The 14303-nt window shown below is 39.1% G+C and overlaps 1 protein-coding gene across 5 annotated transcripts in view; it reads left to right on the plus strand.

The window, feature by feature from the left end:
- The window catches only part of herc2 (HECT and RLD domain containing E3 ubiquitin protein ligase 2), a 55659-nt gene that overhangs the window by 22869 nt on the left and 18487 nt on the right, over positions 1-14303 (plus strand). For 3 of the 5 annotated variants that reach the window (XM_067374663.1, XM_067374665.1, XM_067374668.1), the window contains 30 exons: positions 672-985; positions 1063-1214; positions 1727-1918; positions 2061-2248; positions 3281-3473; positions 3602-3784; positions 3893-4077; positions 4304-4451; positions 4574-4770; positions 4901-5131; positions 5713-5851; positions 6043-6060; positions 6635-6781; positions 7422-7564; positions 9039-9303; positions 9577-9719; positions 9832-9930; positions 10193-10361; positions 10506-10631; positions 10889-10997; positions 11084-11223; positions 11341-11531; positions 11716-11821; positions 11908-11999; positions 12086-12261; positions 12346-12457; positions 12769-12850; positions 13140-13283; positions 13366-13456; positions 13545-13722. In XM_067374663.1, coding sequence (XP_067230764.1) covers positions 672-985; positions 1063-1214; positions 1727-1918; positions 2061-2248; positions 3281-3473; positions 3602-3784; positions 3893-4077; positions 4304-4451; positions 4574-4770; positions 4901-5131; positions 5713-5851; positions 6043-6060; positions 6635-6781; positions 7422-7564; positions 9039-9303; positions 9577-9719; positions 9832-9930; positions 10193-10361; positions 10506-10631; positions 10889-10997; positions 11084-11223; positions 11341-11531; positions 11716-11821; positions 11908-11999; positions 12086-12261; positions 12346-12457; positions 12769-12850; positions 13140-13283; positions 13366-13456; positions 13545-13722 — 4653 coding nt within the window. The remainder of the gene's footprint in view (positions 1-671; positions 986-1062; positions 1215-1726; positions 1919-2060; positions 2249-3280; positions 3474-3601; positions 3785-3892; positions 4078-4303; positions 4452-4573; positions 4771-4900; positions 5132-5712; positions 5852-6042; positions 6061-6634; positions 6782-7421; positions 7565-9038; positions 9304-9576; positions 9720-9831; positions 9931-10192; positions 10362-10505; positions 10632-10888; positions 10998-11083; positions 11224-11340; positions 11532-11715; positions 11822-11907; positions 12000-12085; positions 12262-12345; positions 12458-12768; positions 12851-13139; positions 13284-13365; positions 13457-13544; positions 13723-14303) is intronic. The other 2 variants (XM_067374666.1, XM_067374667.1) reach the window with 2 other exon arrangements.

Raw genomic sequence — 14303 nt, forward strand, 5'->3', positions numbered from 1 at the left:
TTTTCCATGAAAACCATGACTAATATTGATGTATCTCATAGCACCCGTGAATGCCCAGAGTAGCATTATGACAACTTTCAACACATAAATGTATCTAATATGATAAAACAGCGCTGCATTACCCCACATACTCATGACAGAAAGAAGCAGAAGCTCTCATCTCAGCTCATTTCATAATAAAAGCTCCACTGCTCTCAAACCCTGTCGTGTGTCTCGCTTGTCTCTCATTAGCAATCGCTCCAGCGGCCTTGTTCCGCTCCAACGGCTTTCAGCCACATCCTGCTTCATACTACAGTAATGTTAATAAATCTTTAATACATTAGCTCATCCATGAATATGATTTCCACCTGAGTCTCGTTGGATTCTTTTCTACCGGCTGTAGACGTGAAGACAACACCTCCCATGATTCCGCTAAATCATCAAGCTATGCCTTTGTTTTGAATAAGCCACCTCTAGGGGCGAAAAACTACATGGTGTGCCATTTAATGTTTTTTTTTCTTTTTTTCTCTTTGTGTTTATAAATGTTTTAAACATTTTTATTTAGCTTTACTTTACAAATATTATTATATTGATTAGATTAAAAAAAGCTTATCATGTAATTAAAAATGTAATTGATTGTTAGTCCTATTTATTAATTTTTTTTTTTTTTTTTGCTTCCTTTTAACTTGTAGCAGGATAAGTGGCAGCCTCTGCTAAACACCATAGGCAGCGTTCAGAAGTACCGCTGGTTTAGGCACAGCGTTCAGGGCTCCTTTTCTCAGTCCAGCCTCATGAGCACCATTGTTGAGTTTGCTCTGAAAGAGGAGCCGCTGGATGTGGAGAAGATGAGGAAATGCCTCCTTAAACAGCTGGAGCGAGCTGAGGTCCGGCTGGAGGGTATAGACACTATGCTTAAGCTGGCATCCAAAAACTTCCTCCTGCCCTCTGTACAGTATGCTATGCTCTGTGGCTGGCAGAGAGTTATACCTGAAGGGACCAATATTGGGTAAGTGCAAAATATAAACTATGTATAGCACTTCAAGCATGCTTGTGTTTACATTAATATCTGCTTTGCTTAAATAGGGAGCCTCTGGCTGACTGTCTAAAGGACGTAGATCTCATTCCTCCCTTTAATCGCATGCTGCTGGAGGTGACGTTCGGTAAACTCTATGCCTGGGCCATCCAAAACATTCGCAACATCTTGTTAGAGGCCAGTGTCAAGTTCAAGGAGCTGGGTAAGATTAAAGATCAAAAACTGCATTATCATTATACACAATAAAAGTTTGTGGTCTGTAAGATTTAAATAAAACAGTAATATTGTGAAATTTTATTACAATGTTGAATAACTGTTTTATATTTTTAAAAATGTAATTTATTCCTGTGATGGCAAATCTGAATTTTCAGCAGTCTTTACTCCAGCCTTTAGTGTCACATGATTTTTCAGAAATCATAAAAATATTCTGATTTGGTGTTCAAGAAACATTTCTTTTTATTATCAATGTTGAAAACCATTATGCTGCTTGATATGTTTGAAAACCATAATACATTTTTTTTTTTTTTAGGAATCTTTGAATGGAAAAGAACGGCTTTTTATTTGAAATAGGAATCTTTTGTAACATCATAAAAGTCTTTGCTCTTACTTTTGATCGGTTTTATGTGTCCTTTCCTTGAAATAAATAAATCTTACTTTTATATGGTAGAGTATTTACTCTTTTCATTTTATTTATTGTTGTTTCCTTTCCTTTAGGTGTGCAGCCAGTGCCTCTGCAGACTATTACTAATGAAAACCCAGCAGGCCCCAGTCTGGGTACCATCCCTCAAGCACGCTTCCTGCTGGCCATGCTCCATATGCTCACTCTTAAACACGGAGCCAACAGTCTTAGCCTCCTGCTGAACTCTGGCATCCTCGCCCTCACCCAGAGTGTTCTCCGACTCATTGGTTAGCACCTTCTCTTTGTTTTATAGTGCAGTTGGACTCTCTTGTCATATGGGTTCTGTTCTGTAGGGTTAGATGGGGTTCTATTTCTATTTGGTTTGTTTTGTATTTCTTTGTATGAATGTTTCAGCATTGTATTTTACAGGTCCCAGCTCTGACAGCAGTGAGGAGGAGCTGAGCTCTGTAGCTCATGGAGACTCTGCTACAGTTCTTGAAGAGTCCAGGAAGGAGACGACCCCCACCCCTCTCCCCGCCTCTGGCCCTGAGTTGGCAGCTATGATGAAGATTGGCACTAGGGTGATGAGAGGACCTGACTGGAAGTGGGGAGACCAGGTGAGTTAAATCTGATGTGTTTGCATTTGTGTTCACTTGAATTATGAATTATGCATTTTAAAGGTGCCCTAGATTGTTTTTCAGAAGATGTAATATAAGAATGAATGTTTCTGTGAAGTTTCAGCTCAAAATACCCCATAGATTTTTTTTATTTTTTTTTATTTCGGGGCATCATTAAATATGCGCCGATTTAGGCTGCGGCCCCTATAAATCCTTGCGCTCCCTGCCGCCGTTACTATAAAACAGTGCATAAACAAAGTTCGCACAGCTAATATAACCCTCAAATGGATCTTTACAAAATGTCCGTCATGCATACTGCATGCATGCTTCAGATCATGTGAGTATAGTATTTATTTGGATGTTTACATTTGAATCTGAATGAGTTTAAGGCTATGCTCTGTGGCTAATGGGCTAATGCTACACTGTTGGAGAGATTTATAAAGAATGAAGTTGTGTTTATGAATTATACAGACTGCAAGCGTTTAAAAATGAAAATAGCGACGGCTCTCTTGTCTCTGTGAATACTGTAATAAACGATGGTAACTTTAACCACATTTAACAGTACATTAGCAACATGCTAACGAAACATTTAGAAAGACAATTTACAAATATCACTAAAAATATCATGTAATCATGGATCATGTCAGTTATTATTGCTCCATCTGCCATTTTTAACTATTGTTCTTGCTTGCTTACCTAGTCTGATGATTCAGCTCTGCACATCCAGAAATAAATACTGGCTTGTGTAATGCCTTAAACATAGACTGGCATATGCAAATATTGGGGGCGTACATATTAATGATCCCGTGTTATGTTGAGATTCGCCTGTTTTTCGAGGTCTTTTAAACAAGTGAGATTTACAAAAGGAGGAAACAACAGAGTTTGAGACTCACTGTATGTCATTTTCATGTACTGAACTCTTGTTATTCAACTATGCCAAGGTAAATTCAATTTTACATTCAACGGCACCTTTAAGTGTGGATAAGACAATGGCGGGTCAGTTCATTTAAGTTCCTGTATGGTGTGTTTTAGGATGGCCCACCTCCAGGCCTAGGGCGTGTGATTGGGGAGTTAGGAGAAGATGGCTGGATTCGTGTCCAGTGGGATACCAGCAGCACTAATTCCTACAGAATGGGCAAAGAGGGCAAGTATGACCTTAAACTGGCCGAGCCACCACCTGCCACCCAACCTGCCACAGAAGACTCTGACACAGAGGATGACACAGGTTCGTGCTGCACTCTGCTGTGGCATTGAGCCATTCCAGAGAACATAAGAATTACGTCCCAATCTTGGTGTTTTATTGTATCCGACCTTGCCATGTTGATTTATACAACCGCTCTCTCTTTCTCTCAGAAGGGGAGGTAATGGAGAAGAGTGTTCACCCTACTGCGATCATGTTGACCAGTACAGTTAATCTGTTGAAGACACTGTCCCTGTCTTCTGGGATTCATGCTGAGGTCATGCAGGTCGACGCCATTAGCACTCTGTGTGGTCAACTTAGGATACTGGTGGAGAGCGGAGCCAATGACAAGACTGGTATTTTATTTAATTTATTTTTTTAATTGTATCAAATGATAAAATGTCACATAGTAGTGTAGTTTCTAAATATAAAATTTAAACCATATTCCTCCTTCTCTTCTTTAGGTTGTTCATCTCACAAGCTAGTATCCCGTGAGCAGCACAGGAGCTGGTGCACGCTGGGATTTATTCGCAGTATAGCTCTCATGCCCCAGATGTGCAGTACCTTGAGCACCTCTGCCTGGATAAATCTGCTCATACGCATTGTGGAGGGCCACCAGTCCTTCACTGCAGTCACGCTACAAAGACAGGTGCCAGCACTATGTTCTGGTTTTATTCAACACTTATCATGAGTTTTGTTTTGGTTTAACAAGAGAGGGAGAGCTTTCCTTGTCTTATTACCCTATAATTGTCATTCTAAAACTTTCATGAGTACAACAGGGTTAATATGAGTGCAGCTGAGTGGTACACATTAGTGCTGTTGACGGGATCCATTTAGTGCCATGTTTTCATCAATCTCTCCTCGCTCCCTGGCAGATTCTTGCCCTGCGGCTTCTACAGGCAGTATTACCATCCTGGGATAAGACTGAGCGCTCACAGGATATGAAGTTCCTGGTGGAGAAACTCTTTGGGTTTCTCGGAAGCCTGCTCAGCACTTGTTCTTCAGATCTGCCCCTTCTCAGGGGTACTGTACATTTATTTCCTTTTCTCACTGTGATATTTTTCCATTTTGTGCTTTAAAGTCTTTGATTTATAGGTAGTGCAAAGGTTAATATCAGGATGTCATCTTAATTTTTTGATTTACAGAAGGTTTGATGCGTAGGAGGAAGTCCCGCCCTCAAGCCTCTCTGACAGCCACTCACAGCAGTACCTTAGCTGAGGAAATAGTGGCCGTACTGCGCATACTTCATTCCCTTGGCCAATGGAATGGCCTCATTAATGAATACATTAACTCTCAGCTGAGTGGCATCACTGACGTCATGGCAGGCAGACACACTGAAGCGGTATGATTCAAATTGATCATATTCATTAGTCAACCAATAAGTGTTGTAAATGATGACTTAAGGTGCCATAAGTTGATATTGAGCCCTGGCTAGAGGATTTTGAAAGTTTTCTACACTGTGTTTGTATCAGGCTGTGCTTGAAGACTACCTCCCCAATGCAGAAGCCCCAGCTGTGGGCAGTCTGATGGCTGTTTTGGCAGTCATTGGTGGGATTGATGGCCGTCTGCGCCTGGGTGGACCTGTGGTTCATGAGGAATATGGGGAGGGCACTGTGACTCGCATCACACCTAAAGGACGAATCACTGTTCAGTTCCACGAGATGAGAAACTGCAAAGTTTGCCTGCTCAGTCAGCTTAAGCCGGTACATATTCGCTAATATGCAGTATTACTCCCTGTTCATTCATCTTGCTGGATGGTAAAGCGCATTGCATTGTGGGATACAGTATTCCACTCTGTTCTCTGTTGTAAATTGCACATGTACTCTATGATTCAAAACTTTGGGGTCAGGTCACTATGATTTTATTTTTTTCAAAGAAATCAATACTTTAATTCAGCAGCTAAATTGGTCAAAGGTAAATGTATTTTTATTGTTAAAAAGAATTATATTTCAAATAAATGCTGTTCTTCTGAACTTTCTATAATGAATCCTTTAAAAAAAAAATCTATCACAGTTTCCACAAAAAATATTAAGAAACACAACTCTTTCATAAGCACCAAATCAGCATATTAGAATGATTTCTGATGGGTCATGTGACACTGAAAACTCCAGTAATGGCTGCAGACCCCAAATCCTACAGACCCTAAAACTTTGAATGGTAGTGTAAAATATGGACATTAAACAATACAGTACTATATATTGAAGATCTATTAAGAGCAGTGCGTTTTTACAAATGCAGCTACTGTTTATCTCTGTGGTTGATTGTCTTTTTTATATCTTTGCAGATTGACATGGTTCCATTCAGTGTTCAAAACCTGCCCTTCACTGAGCCCATGCTGACTGTGTGGGCACAGCTAGTCAACTTGGCAGGAAGCAAGCTGGAAAAACAACGCATGAAGAAATCCCTTAGCAGAGGACTTACAGGTACAGCACATCATGAATCAAATATTATTCTCATGCGATGAAATAGACTGCTAGACCTACAAAAAATATATTTTCTTCGGTGTCAGTGTCACTGCTTGTACGAACGACGCACGTGATATGCTTACATAAGGGCTCTAGCATTGCGCATTCTCATATTACATTTTGCCTTTTTTTCCGACTGTACTATCAAGTTTATCCCGAATATCAAGGTAAGAATGAAATGGTCTGTTCTTCACTCCAGTTGTTTTCTGTCCCTGTTTGACATTTTTCCACTCAATTACTAAAACTGCAGTTTATACAATGTGCTGTTTCCATGACTGTATAAAGCACGTGAATATGAGGCATATGATTGGTTGTCTGTTGCTAAGCCTCTAGGTGTAACGTTCTAACACTGCATCATTTGACACTGTACAAGTTTGGAACTGCAATGCAGGGTTAACACAACAAAAGTAGATATTATTCATAACACTGGGTAAAAAGCTGTGCTAACCCGCTTCTAAATTATATAAAAGGGTAAAACATTCCTTTACCCGGGGTTAAAAACAGTGTTTAGAACAACAACAACAACCTGGAGTTAAGTGCAGTGTGAAAAGCCCTTATGTGAATTTGCTAATCATTATCCAGAGCTAAGATGTACTGTATATCACAGTACAATTGATATCAACAGTGTATTAATACACCCACAGTACTTCTTTGCATTGGTGGGACATGCAGAATCATCTGTTCCACCCAAACTAACCTATGTCTAAAAATATATATTTTGGTTTATGCTTGTCATTGCAGCGGATCAGGTGGATTTGCATTTGCTGCGGTGTCAGCAGCTCAGGCTATACGTCCTGAAGGCAGCACGTGCTCTGCTCTCCCACCAAGACAAACTCCGACAGATCCTTTCTCAGCCAGCCGTCATAGACGTCTGCCCCAATCCTACAGGTGCAATGATCTTTACATGCTGTGGTGCCATAAGTGTTTACATTTTTATCATTCTAAGCTGGCACAGTTGCAATGAAGATTAAATATCTGTAAGTGTAGACTGACTGTAATGTACTGGCAATGATTTGAACAGAATTGTGTCTGGTTGTATCACATCACTACCCCCTGGTGGTCATGTGTAGATTTTTTTGGTGTTTGCTTTTAAATATGGTGCCTATAGAGTGGTGCAGGGATGATGTCAAAACCTGGAAGACTAATTTGCCAGTGGTTCCATTGAGATAATCCTATGGGTTTTTATAATAGGTTTTTTCAATTTATGAGTAAAATTGAAAACATTACTTGATGATACTTGGACATTTTGTTATATAGCGTAGACTGCACACACTCACACCCCAAATGTTTTTTTTTTTTTATATAAATAAAAGTAACAGCTTCAAAATTTGCATTTTCGATTTGGGTGTGTAATTTAACATTGTAGAGAAAAAAAAACATTATAAAAACCCATCTTGAGCGAACCACTGGCAAAATATTCTTCCAGGTTTTGATGTCATCCCTGCACCACTCTCTGTTCTGACTATTTTCTTTGGGAATGACAATTGTGTAATGTGCTTCTGTTATGATTTTGTGTGTTTGTGATCAGAGGATCAGTGTGTGTCATCTCCTGATGTGGGAGATTTGTCTCCTGAGGGTCCTCAGCCTCCCCTCATCCTCCTCCAGCAGCTGCTGTCAGCTTCCACTCAACCTTCCCCCATCAAAGCCATATTCCACCGCCAGGAGCTGGAGGTCAGAGACCACATTTACACTTCCTTGACATTTTTATTGAATGTATGTTAAATGACATGCTTTTAACATGCTTTTGCTATAATAGCTATATAATAGCTGTGTTATTTGTTAACCATGACTTTTGCTATATAATATTATAATATAATTATTGTAAAATATTTTATTCAGCATTGCATTGATAAAATGACAGTATTTTTTTATAATTTTTTTTTATTATTATTGATTTTCAGATTATTTGTATTTTATAATATATAAAATAAATATACATTTTGGTAACAATTTTTTTTACTACAATGTATAAAACAGTTATTTGAAATAATATTTCACAATATTACTGTTTTTACTGTATTTTGGATCAACAAAATGCAGCTTTGATGAGCATAAGATACTTTTTTTTTTTTTTAAAGCATTAAAAATCATATAAAATAATGTTACTCTTTTATTAAATATTTTTTGTGATAATATTATATTTTATATGTTGTTGACAGAACATACATTGTATGTGAATGTGAACTTAAAGGGTTAGTTCACCCAAAAATGAAAATGATGTCATTAATGACGCACCCTCATGTCGTTCCAAACCCGTAAGACCTCTGTTCATCTTCGGAACACAGTTTAAGATATTTTAGATTTAGTCCGAGGGCTTTCTGTCCCTCCATTGAAAATGTTTGTACGGTAGACTGTCCATGTCCAGAAAGGTAATAAAAACATCATCAAAGTAGTCCATGTGACATCAGTGGGTTAGTTAGAATTTTTTGAAGCATCAAAAATACATTTTGGTCCAAAAATAACAAAAAATACAACTTTACGACAGCATTGTATTCTCTTCCGGGTCTGTTCCATGTTCACGACTATGCAGTGACGCTGCTGACGTGTTATCTGGTATATATAAAAATATAGCATTACCAAAATACAAACAATGTAGAATAGCCTGAATACAGCGTGCGTCTCCCTCAGACTGTAAACGAAGCTTGGGCGCACCAGATAACACCTCAGCAGCGTCTTACGTCAGCAGCGTCACTGCAGAGTTGTGAACGCGGATTGACAACAGACCCGGAAGAGAAGACAATGCTGAATAAAGTCGTAGTTTTTGTTATTTTTGGACCAAAATGTATTTTCAATGCTTCAAAAAATTCTAACTAACCCACTGATGTCACATGGACTACTTTGATGATGTTTTTATTACCTTTCTGGACATGGACAGTATACCGTACATACATTTTCAATGGAGGGACAGAAAGCTCTCGGACTAAATCTAAAATATCTTAAACTGTGTTCTGAAGATGAACGGAGGTCTTACGGGTTTGGGACGACAAGAGGGTGAGTCATTAATGACATAATTTTCATTTTTGGGTGAACTAACCCTTTAAATGTTCGGTTACCAGCTCTCTCGGTTACATCGGTTACATCACCCCATTCCTCCATACTTTTTTTTTCAAATGTTTTCACTCAGTTTTTGTGTGTGTGTGTTTAGGCAGCAGCTCTGGCTGTGTGTCAGTACCTGGCGGTTGAATCCACACACCCGTCCTCCCCTCTGTTTGAGGACAGCAGCTCTAGTGAGGCCACAACACCGGTCACTGTGCAGCATATGCGCCCACCCAAGCAGAAGAAACACAAGACCTCACCTGTGCCCCCTGCTCCCATCGTCCTGCAGCTGATGGAGATGGGCTTTCAAAGGAAAAACATTGAGTTTGCCCTTAAATCACTGTCTGGAACCACAGGCGCGTCTGGAGTGCCTGGTAATGCACCAATAGCTTTTGAAATGTTAAATTGTCATATATTGTATTCTGTGTTGGCACTACATGCTTGGGTACTCAAAGTTCCTACCCTTGCATTGCTTACATGGTACAATAAAAATACCATGGTCACTTGTACACTAGCATGTTGGTTATACTGTTGTTTTTCAAATATCTTGGAGTAAATACCATGTTATATGAATATAGTGTACCATGTATCTGTTTCATGCTATCCCCACAGTATTTTTTTGTAAGAATACATTGCTTGTGTTTCAGGTGTAGAGGCATTGGTGGGCTGGTTGTTGGACCATCCAGATGTTCACATTACAGATCTGTCAGATGCAGATACTGTATCAGATGAATACTCTGATGAAGAGGTGCTGGAAGAGCTAGAGGAGCCTGAGCCAGCCTTCCCTGTGGTGTGTATAATACCATGTACACACAAACTGATCCGTCACACACCAGATATGAGGTGAAGATTCTCTTGAAGTAATTTAATGTGTGACTAATGCTCTTTCTTTTGCATGTCAGCCTCCTGGGGTTGTGGTGACTGAGAGTCAGACGTTTAAAAAGAGGTCGGATTTTCAGAGCAACGATGATTATGCTGTGTATGTTAGAGAGAACATTCAGGTGAGGAGCTACACTTCTTTACTTACTGGTTTGCATATTTACTTAAAAATTTGTATTCTGGGTTACCTGTAAAGGTATTGAAACATCCTTAAAATGAGATTAATGTACTTAAGAAGCAACCTAAATATATGTTTAAAATGAGAAAAGGCTATTATTCTTCTGGAAAAATGTTATGCAATTTTTCTTTAGTAAATATCTGACATTTTCCTGGAAAATGAGAAAATACTAATTAAGAACTGATTGAACTGTGTGTGTGTTGCAGGTGGGCATGATGGTGCGTTGCTGTAGGACGTATGAGGAAGTATATGAGGGAGATGTGGGGAAAGTGATCAAGCTGGATAGAGACGGCCTGCATGATCTAAATGTGCAGTGTGACTGGCAGCAAAAAGGAGGAACTTACTGGGTCCGTTACATCCACACTGAGCTCCTGGGTAATACTCTTTTTGATCTGCTCTTAAACTGTTTATAAGGACTGTAGAAGTCCTAATTGCATTTTTATTGTATCAATAATATAAATTCATTCTTAAATGTTTATTTATTTATTTATTTATTTATTGGCATTCTGTATTTCCCAGGATTTCCTCCTCAGAGTTCTCCTTCTCATATAAAGATTGGTGATAAAGTGCGAGTGAAGCCCTCGGTCACAACACCAAAGTACAAGTGGGGATCTGTCACTCATAGGAGTGTGGGTGTGGTCAAAGGTAACATGATTATGTTAAAACAGTTTTTCTGTCACAGGTTTAGAGGAATAGTTCACCTCTAAAATGAGTGGCTTATCCTCATATTATTCAAAACTGGTATGTTTTCCATTTTTGGGTGAACAATCCCTTTTTGTATATAGCAGTTTGTTTTGCTATACATCTCAAACCTGCAGAACAGGGCTGTCTATTGTGCTATAAATAAAAACTGTTGTATTTGGGTTTCATCATTGTGTGTAAATGTGAACATTTGTGTCCAGCCTTCAGTGCCAATGGGAAAGATGTGATAGTGGACTTTCCTCAGCAGTCACACTGGACTGGACTGCTGTCAGAGATGGAGCTTGTGCCCAGCATACATCCTGGTGTCAGGTACACACAGTACAAGTGCAAATAACATCAAGACAATGAATAAATAAACAACTAACAAACATTTTCTCACCTTTCACTTTATTTAGGTGTGATGGATGTCAGATGTTTCCTATAAACGGCCCCAGGTTTAAGTGTCGGAGCTGTGATGACTTTGACTTTTGTGAGAGCTGCTTCAAGACCCGTAAACACAACCCTAGACATTCGTTCGGACGAATAAATGAACCAGGTCTGAGAAATTTCTGTGCATAATTTAATAGCTACTTTATGTAGTTTGGCATTACAGCAGAGTAAACTTCTTCATGGGATGTAACCAGTCCTTTTTGACCTAATCATTTCTCTTTAGGTCAGTCACAAACCTTCAGTGGGCGCTCAGGAAAGCAGCTGAAGAGACATCACAGCAGTCAGCGTGGCATGCTGATTGACGAGTGGTCCAGAGTGGTAAAGAACCTCAGCGTGTCGTCCTCTGTTAACCAGGCGTCTCGGCTCATTGACTGTGGAGAGCAGTGCTGGCAGTCCTCAGGCTCTCAGGGCAAGGTCTGTCTCATTATAGGCATACACTAGCATTCAAAAGTTTGGGGTCAGTAAGATATTTTTGAAATAATATATACTTACAATAAGGTTACAGTTTAGTAAAACAGCAATTTAGTGTTCATTTGCTTGTTCACATATCAAAGATCAAAAAAACAATTATGTGTTTTATTTTGCTGGTTTCCAATAGCACTGGATCAGGTTGGAGCTTTTCCCAGATATCTTAGTCCACAGACTGAAAATGATTGTAGATCCAGCCGACAGCAGCTACATGCCTTCACTGGTCGTGGTGTCAGGTAAAAAAACAAAAACATAAGGCCTTTCAGGTCATTCATATTCTAACCTTTAATGAGTGAACTAATAAACTATGTTTGTCCTCCAGGTGGAAGCTCGCTCAATAACTTGATTGAGCTGAAGACCATCAACATCAATCCCACAGACACTGCAGTCTCTCTACTCAATGACTGCACAGATGTTGGTTTGAATTTCCTCACAGACATCTGTTCTTTTGGGCTGTATCTTTAGGAAGATGCTGACCTCTCTTGTATTTGCGTGTTCAGTATCACAGGTACATCGAGATTGCCATAAAACAGTGCCGGAGTTCAGGGATTGACTGTAAGATCCATGGCTTGAGCATTGTGGGTCGTGTCCGTGCAGAGGATGAAGATCTGGCTACTGTGCCTTTCCTGGCATCTGACAATGAGGAAGAGGAGGATGAGAAGACAGCGACTGGAAGGTGTGTGATTTGAGGATTTATTATAGAAGAAAATGCATTATCTGGTATGTCATTGAGGTTCTTTTTTTCGATCTCTCTTTGCAGTCTGTCTCGAAAGAGGTTGTCAGGGCTGGAGTCTGCTGCCACCATCAGAACTAAAGTCTTTGTTTGGGGTCTCAACGATAAAGACCAACTTGGAGGACTTAAGGGGTCCAAGGTCAGTAATATGAAAAAACGCTCTTTTATTTTATTTTATTTTATTTATTTATTTATTTATTTATTTATTTATTTATTTATTTATTTTACTTTTTAAAAATGTATTTATTTAATATAAAACAATATTTCTGTAAAGGCCTTGAATGTTTGATAGTATAACTTTTTTAGCTATAGCTTGCAAAGACAAATCTATATTTTTGGTAAAGACCTTGAAGTTTTGATAGCATAATTTTTTTTTTTTTTTTTTTTTTTTTTTTTTTTTTTAGCTATAGCTTACAATGATAAATCTTGGTGTTTTGTTTTCTCTCTCAGATCAAAGTCCCATCATTCTCAGAGACGCTGTCTGCTCTGAATGTAGTGCAGGTGGCTGGAGGCTCTAAAAGTCTTTTTGCTGGTGAGTTGTTTAAAAATAGCAAAAGCAGGCCTTTTATCCTTTTCTGGCTGCTTAATGCCATGCATTACAGTGATTTATACCACTAGTTAAGGGATGTATGAAATTTCCAACCCTGGGTGTATGACACAAGGCTGTAAAATGCAAAATGACAACAGCAGTATGATACAAGATACCAATGTGTCTTTCTAGTTGTATTTTAAATCTGAAATTACTTTATTTGCCATGGCATTATTATAGTATTACATTTTACTCATTAATCAAATGAATCATTGATACTCTGTCTTTACAGTGACTGCTGAAGGTAAAGTATATGCCTGTGGAGAGGCCACTAACGGAAGACTTGGTTTAGGACTGTCTAGTGGAACCATCCCCATACCAAGACAGATATCTGCCCTCAGCAACTATGTGGTTAAAAAGGTTGCTGTACATTCAGGTATGCCCTTTTTCCATTTTAAGGAAAGCATCTCATGTTGTCAGAACTTGTTCTTTAAAGTTGACACACTGTTTGTGTGCAGGTGGAAGGCATGCCATGGCATTGACTGTGGATGGGAAAGTGTTCTCTTGGGGTGAAGGAGATGATGGCAAGCTCGGGCACTTCAGCCGAATGTAGGTTATTTGCAACTTTAACAGTAATGTAGAACATGTAGAAGATATCTAGAGGGATCTGATGAGAATTCCTTTTTTTTTTAACCAGGAACTGTGATAAGCCACGGCTAATCGAGGCGTTGAAAACCAAGCGCATTCGAGATATCGCCTGTGGAAGCTCTCACAGTGCTGCCATCACCTCCAGTGGAGAATTGTACAGCTGGGGTCTGGGTGAATATGGTCGCCTGGGCCACGGGGACAACACCACTCAGCTCAGACCCAAAATGGTATTTGTTTTACTTATCTCAGTAAACTTAAGACTTCTCAGTTCAGAACTACAGGGTTCTAGTATTTTTTTTGCGGAGCAATCCCTAAAAGGTAGAGGTGATGTACAACTTTTTGAAAAATCAATGGGAGAAATTCAGAGTAATGCTCAATTTGGCAGTAATGCTCAATTATTTGAGTTAAGAGCCAACTGCCCTTTAATAATTTTTTACAAAGTCCTTTAACTAGACCAGACTGAAAAATAGTTTTAAAGGGATAGTTCACCCAAAAATGAAAATTTGATGTTTATCTGTTTACCCCCAGGGCATCCAAGATGTAGGTGACTTTTTCTTTAGTAGAACACAAATGATGATTTTTAACTGCAACCGTTGCCGTCCTGTCAGTCTTATAATGGGAGTGAATGGGAACACAATCAATAAGAGTCGAAAAAACTTGCTTAGACAAATCCAAATTAAACCCTGCGGCTTGTGACGACACATTGATGTCCTAAGACACGAAACGATCGGTTTGTGTGAGAAATCGAACAGTATTTATATAATTTTTTACCTCTAATACACCACTATGTCCAATTGCGTTCAGCACT

Source organism: Chanodichthys erythropterus, chromosome 21, assembly GCF_024489055.1.
Source record: "Chanodichthys erythropterus isolate Z2021 chromosome 21, ASM2448905v1, whole genome shotgun sequence".
Classification (NCBI taxonomy): Eukaryota; Metazoa; Chordata; class Actinopteri; order Cypriniformes; family Xenocyprididae; genus Chanodichthys; species Chanodichthys erythropterus.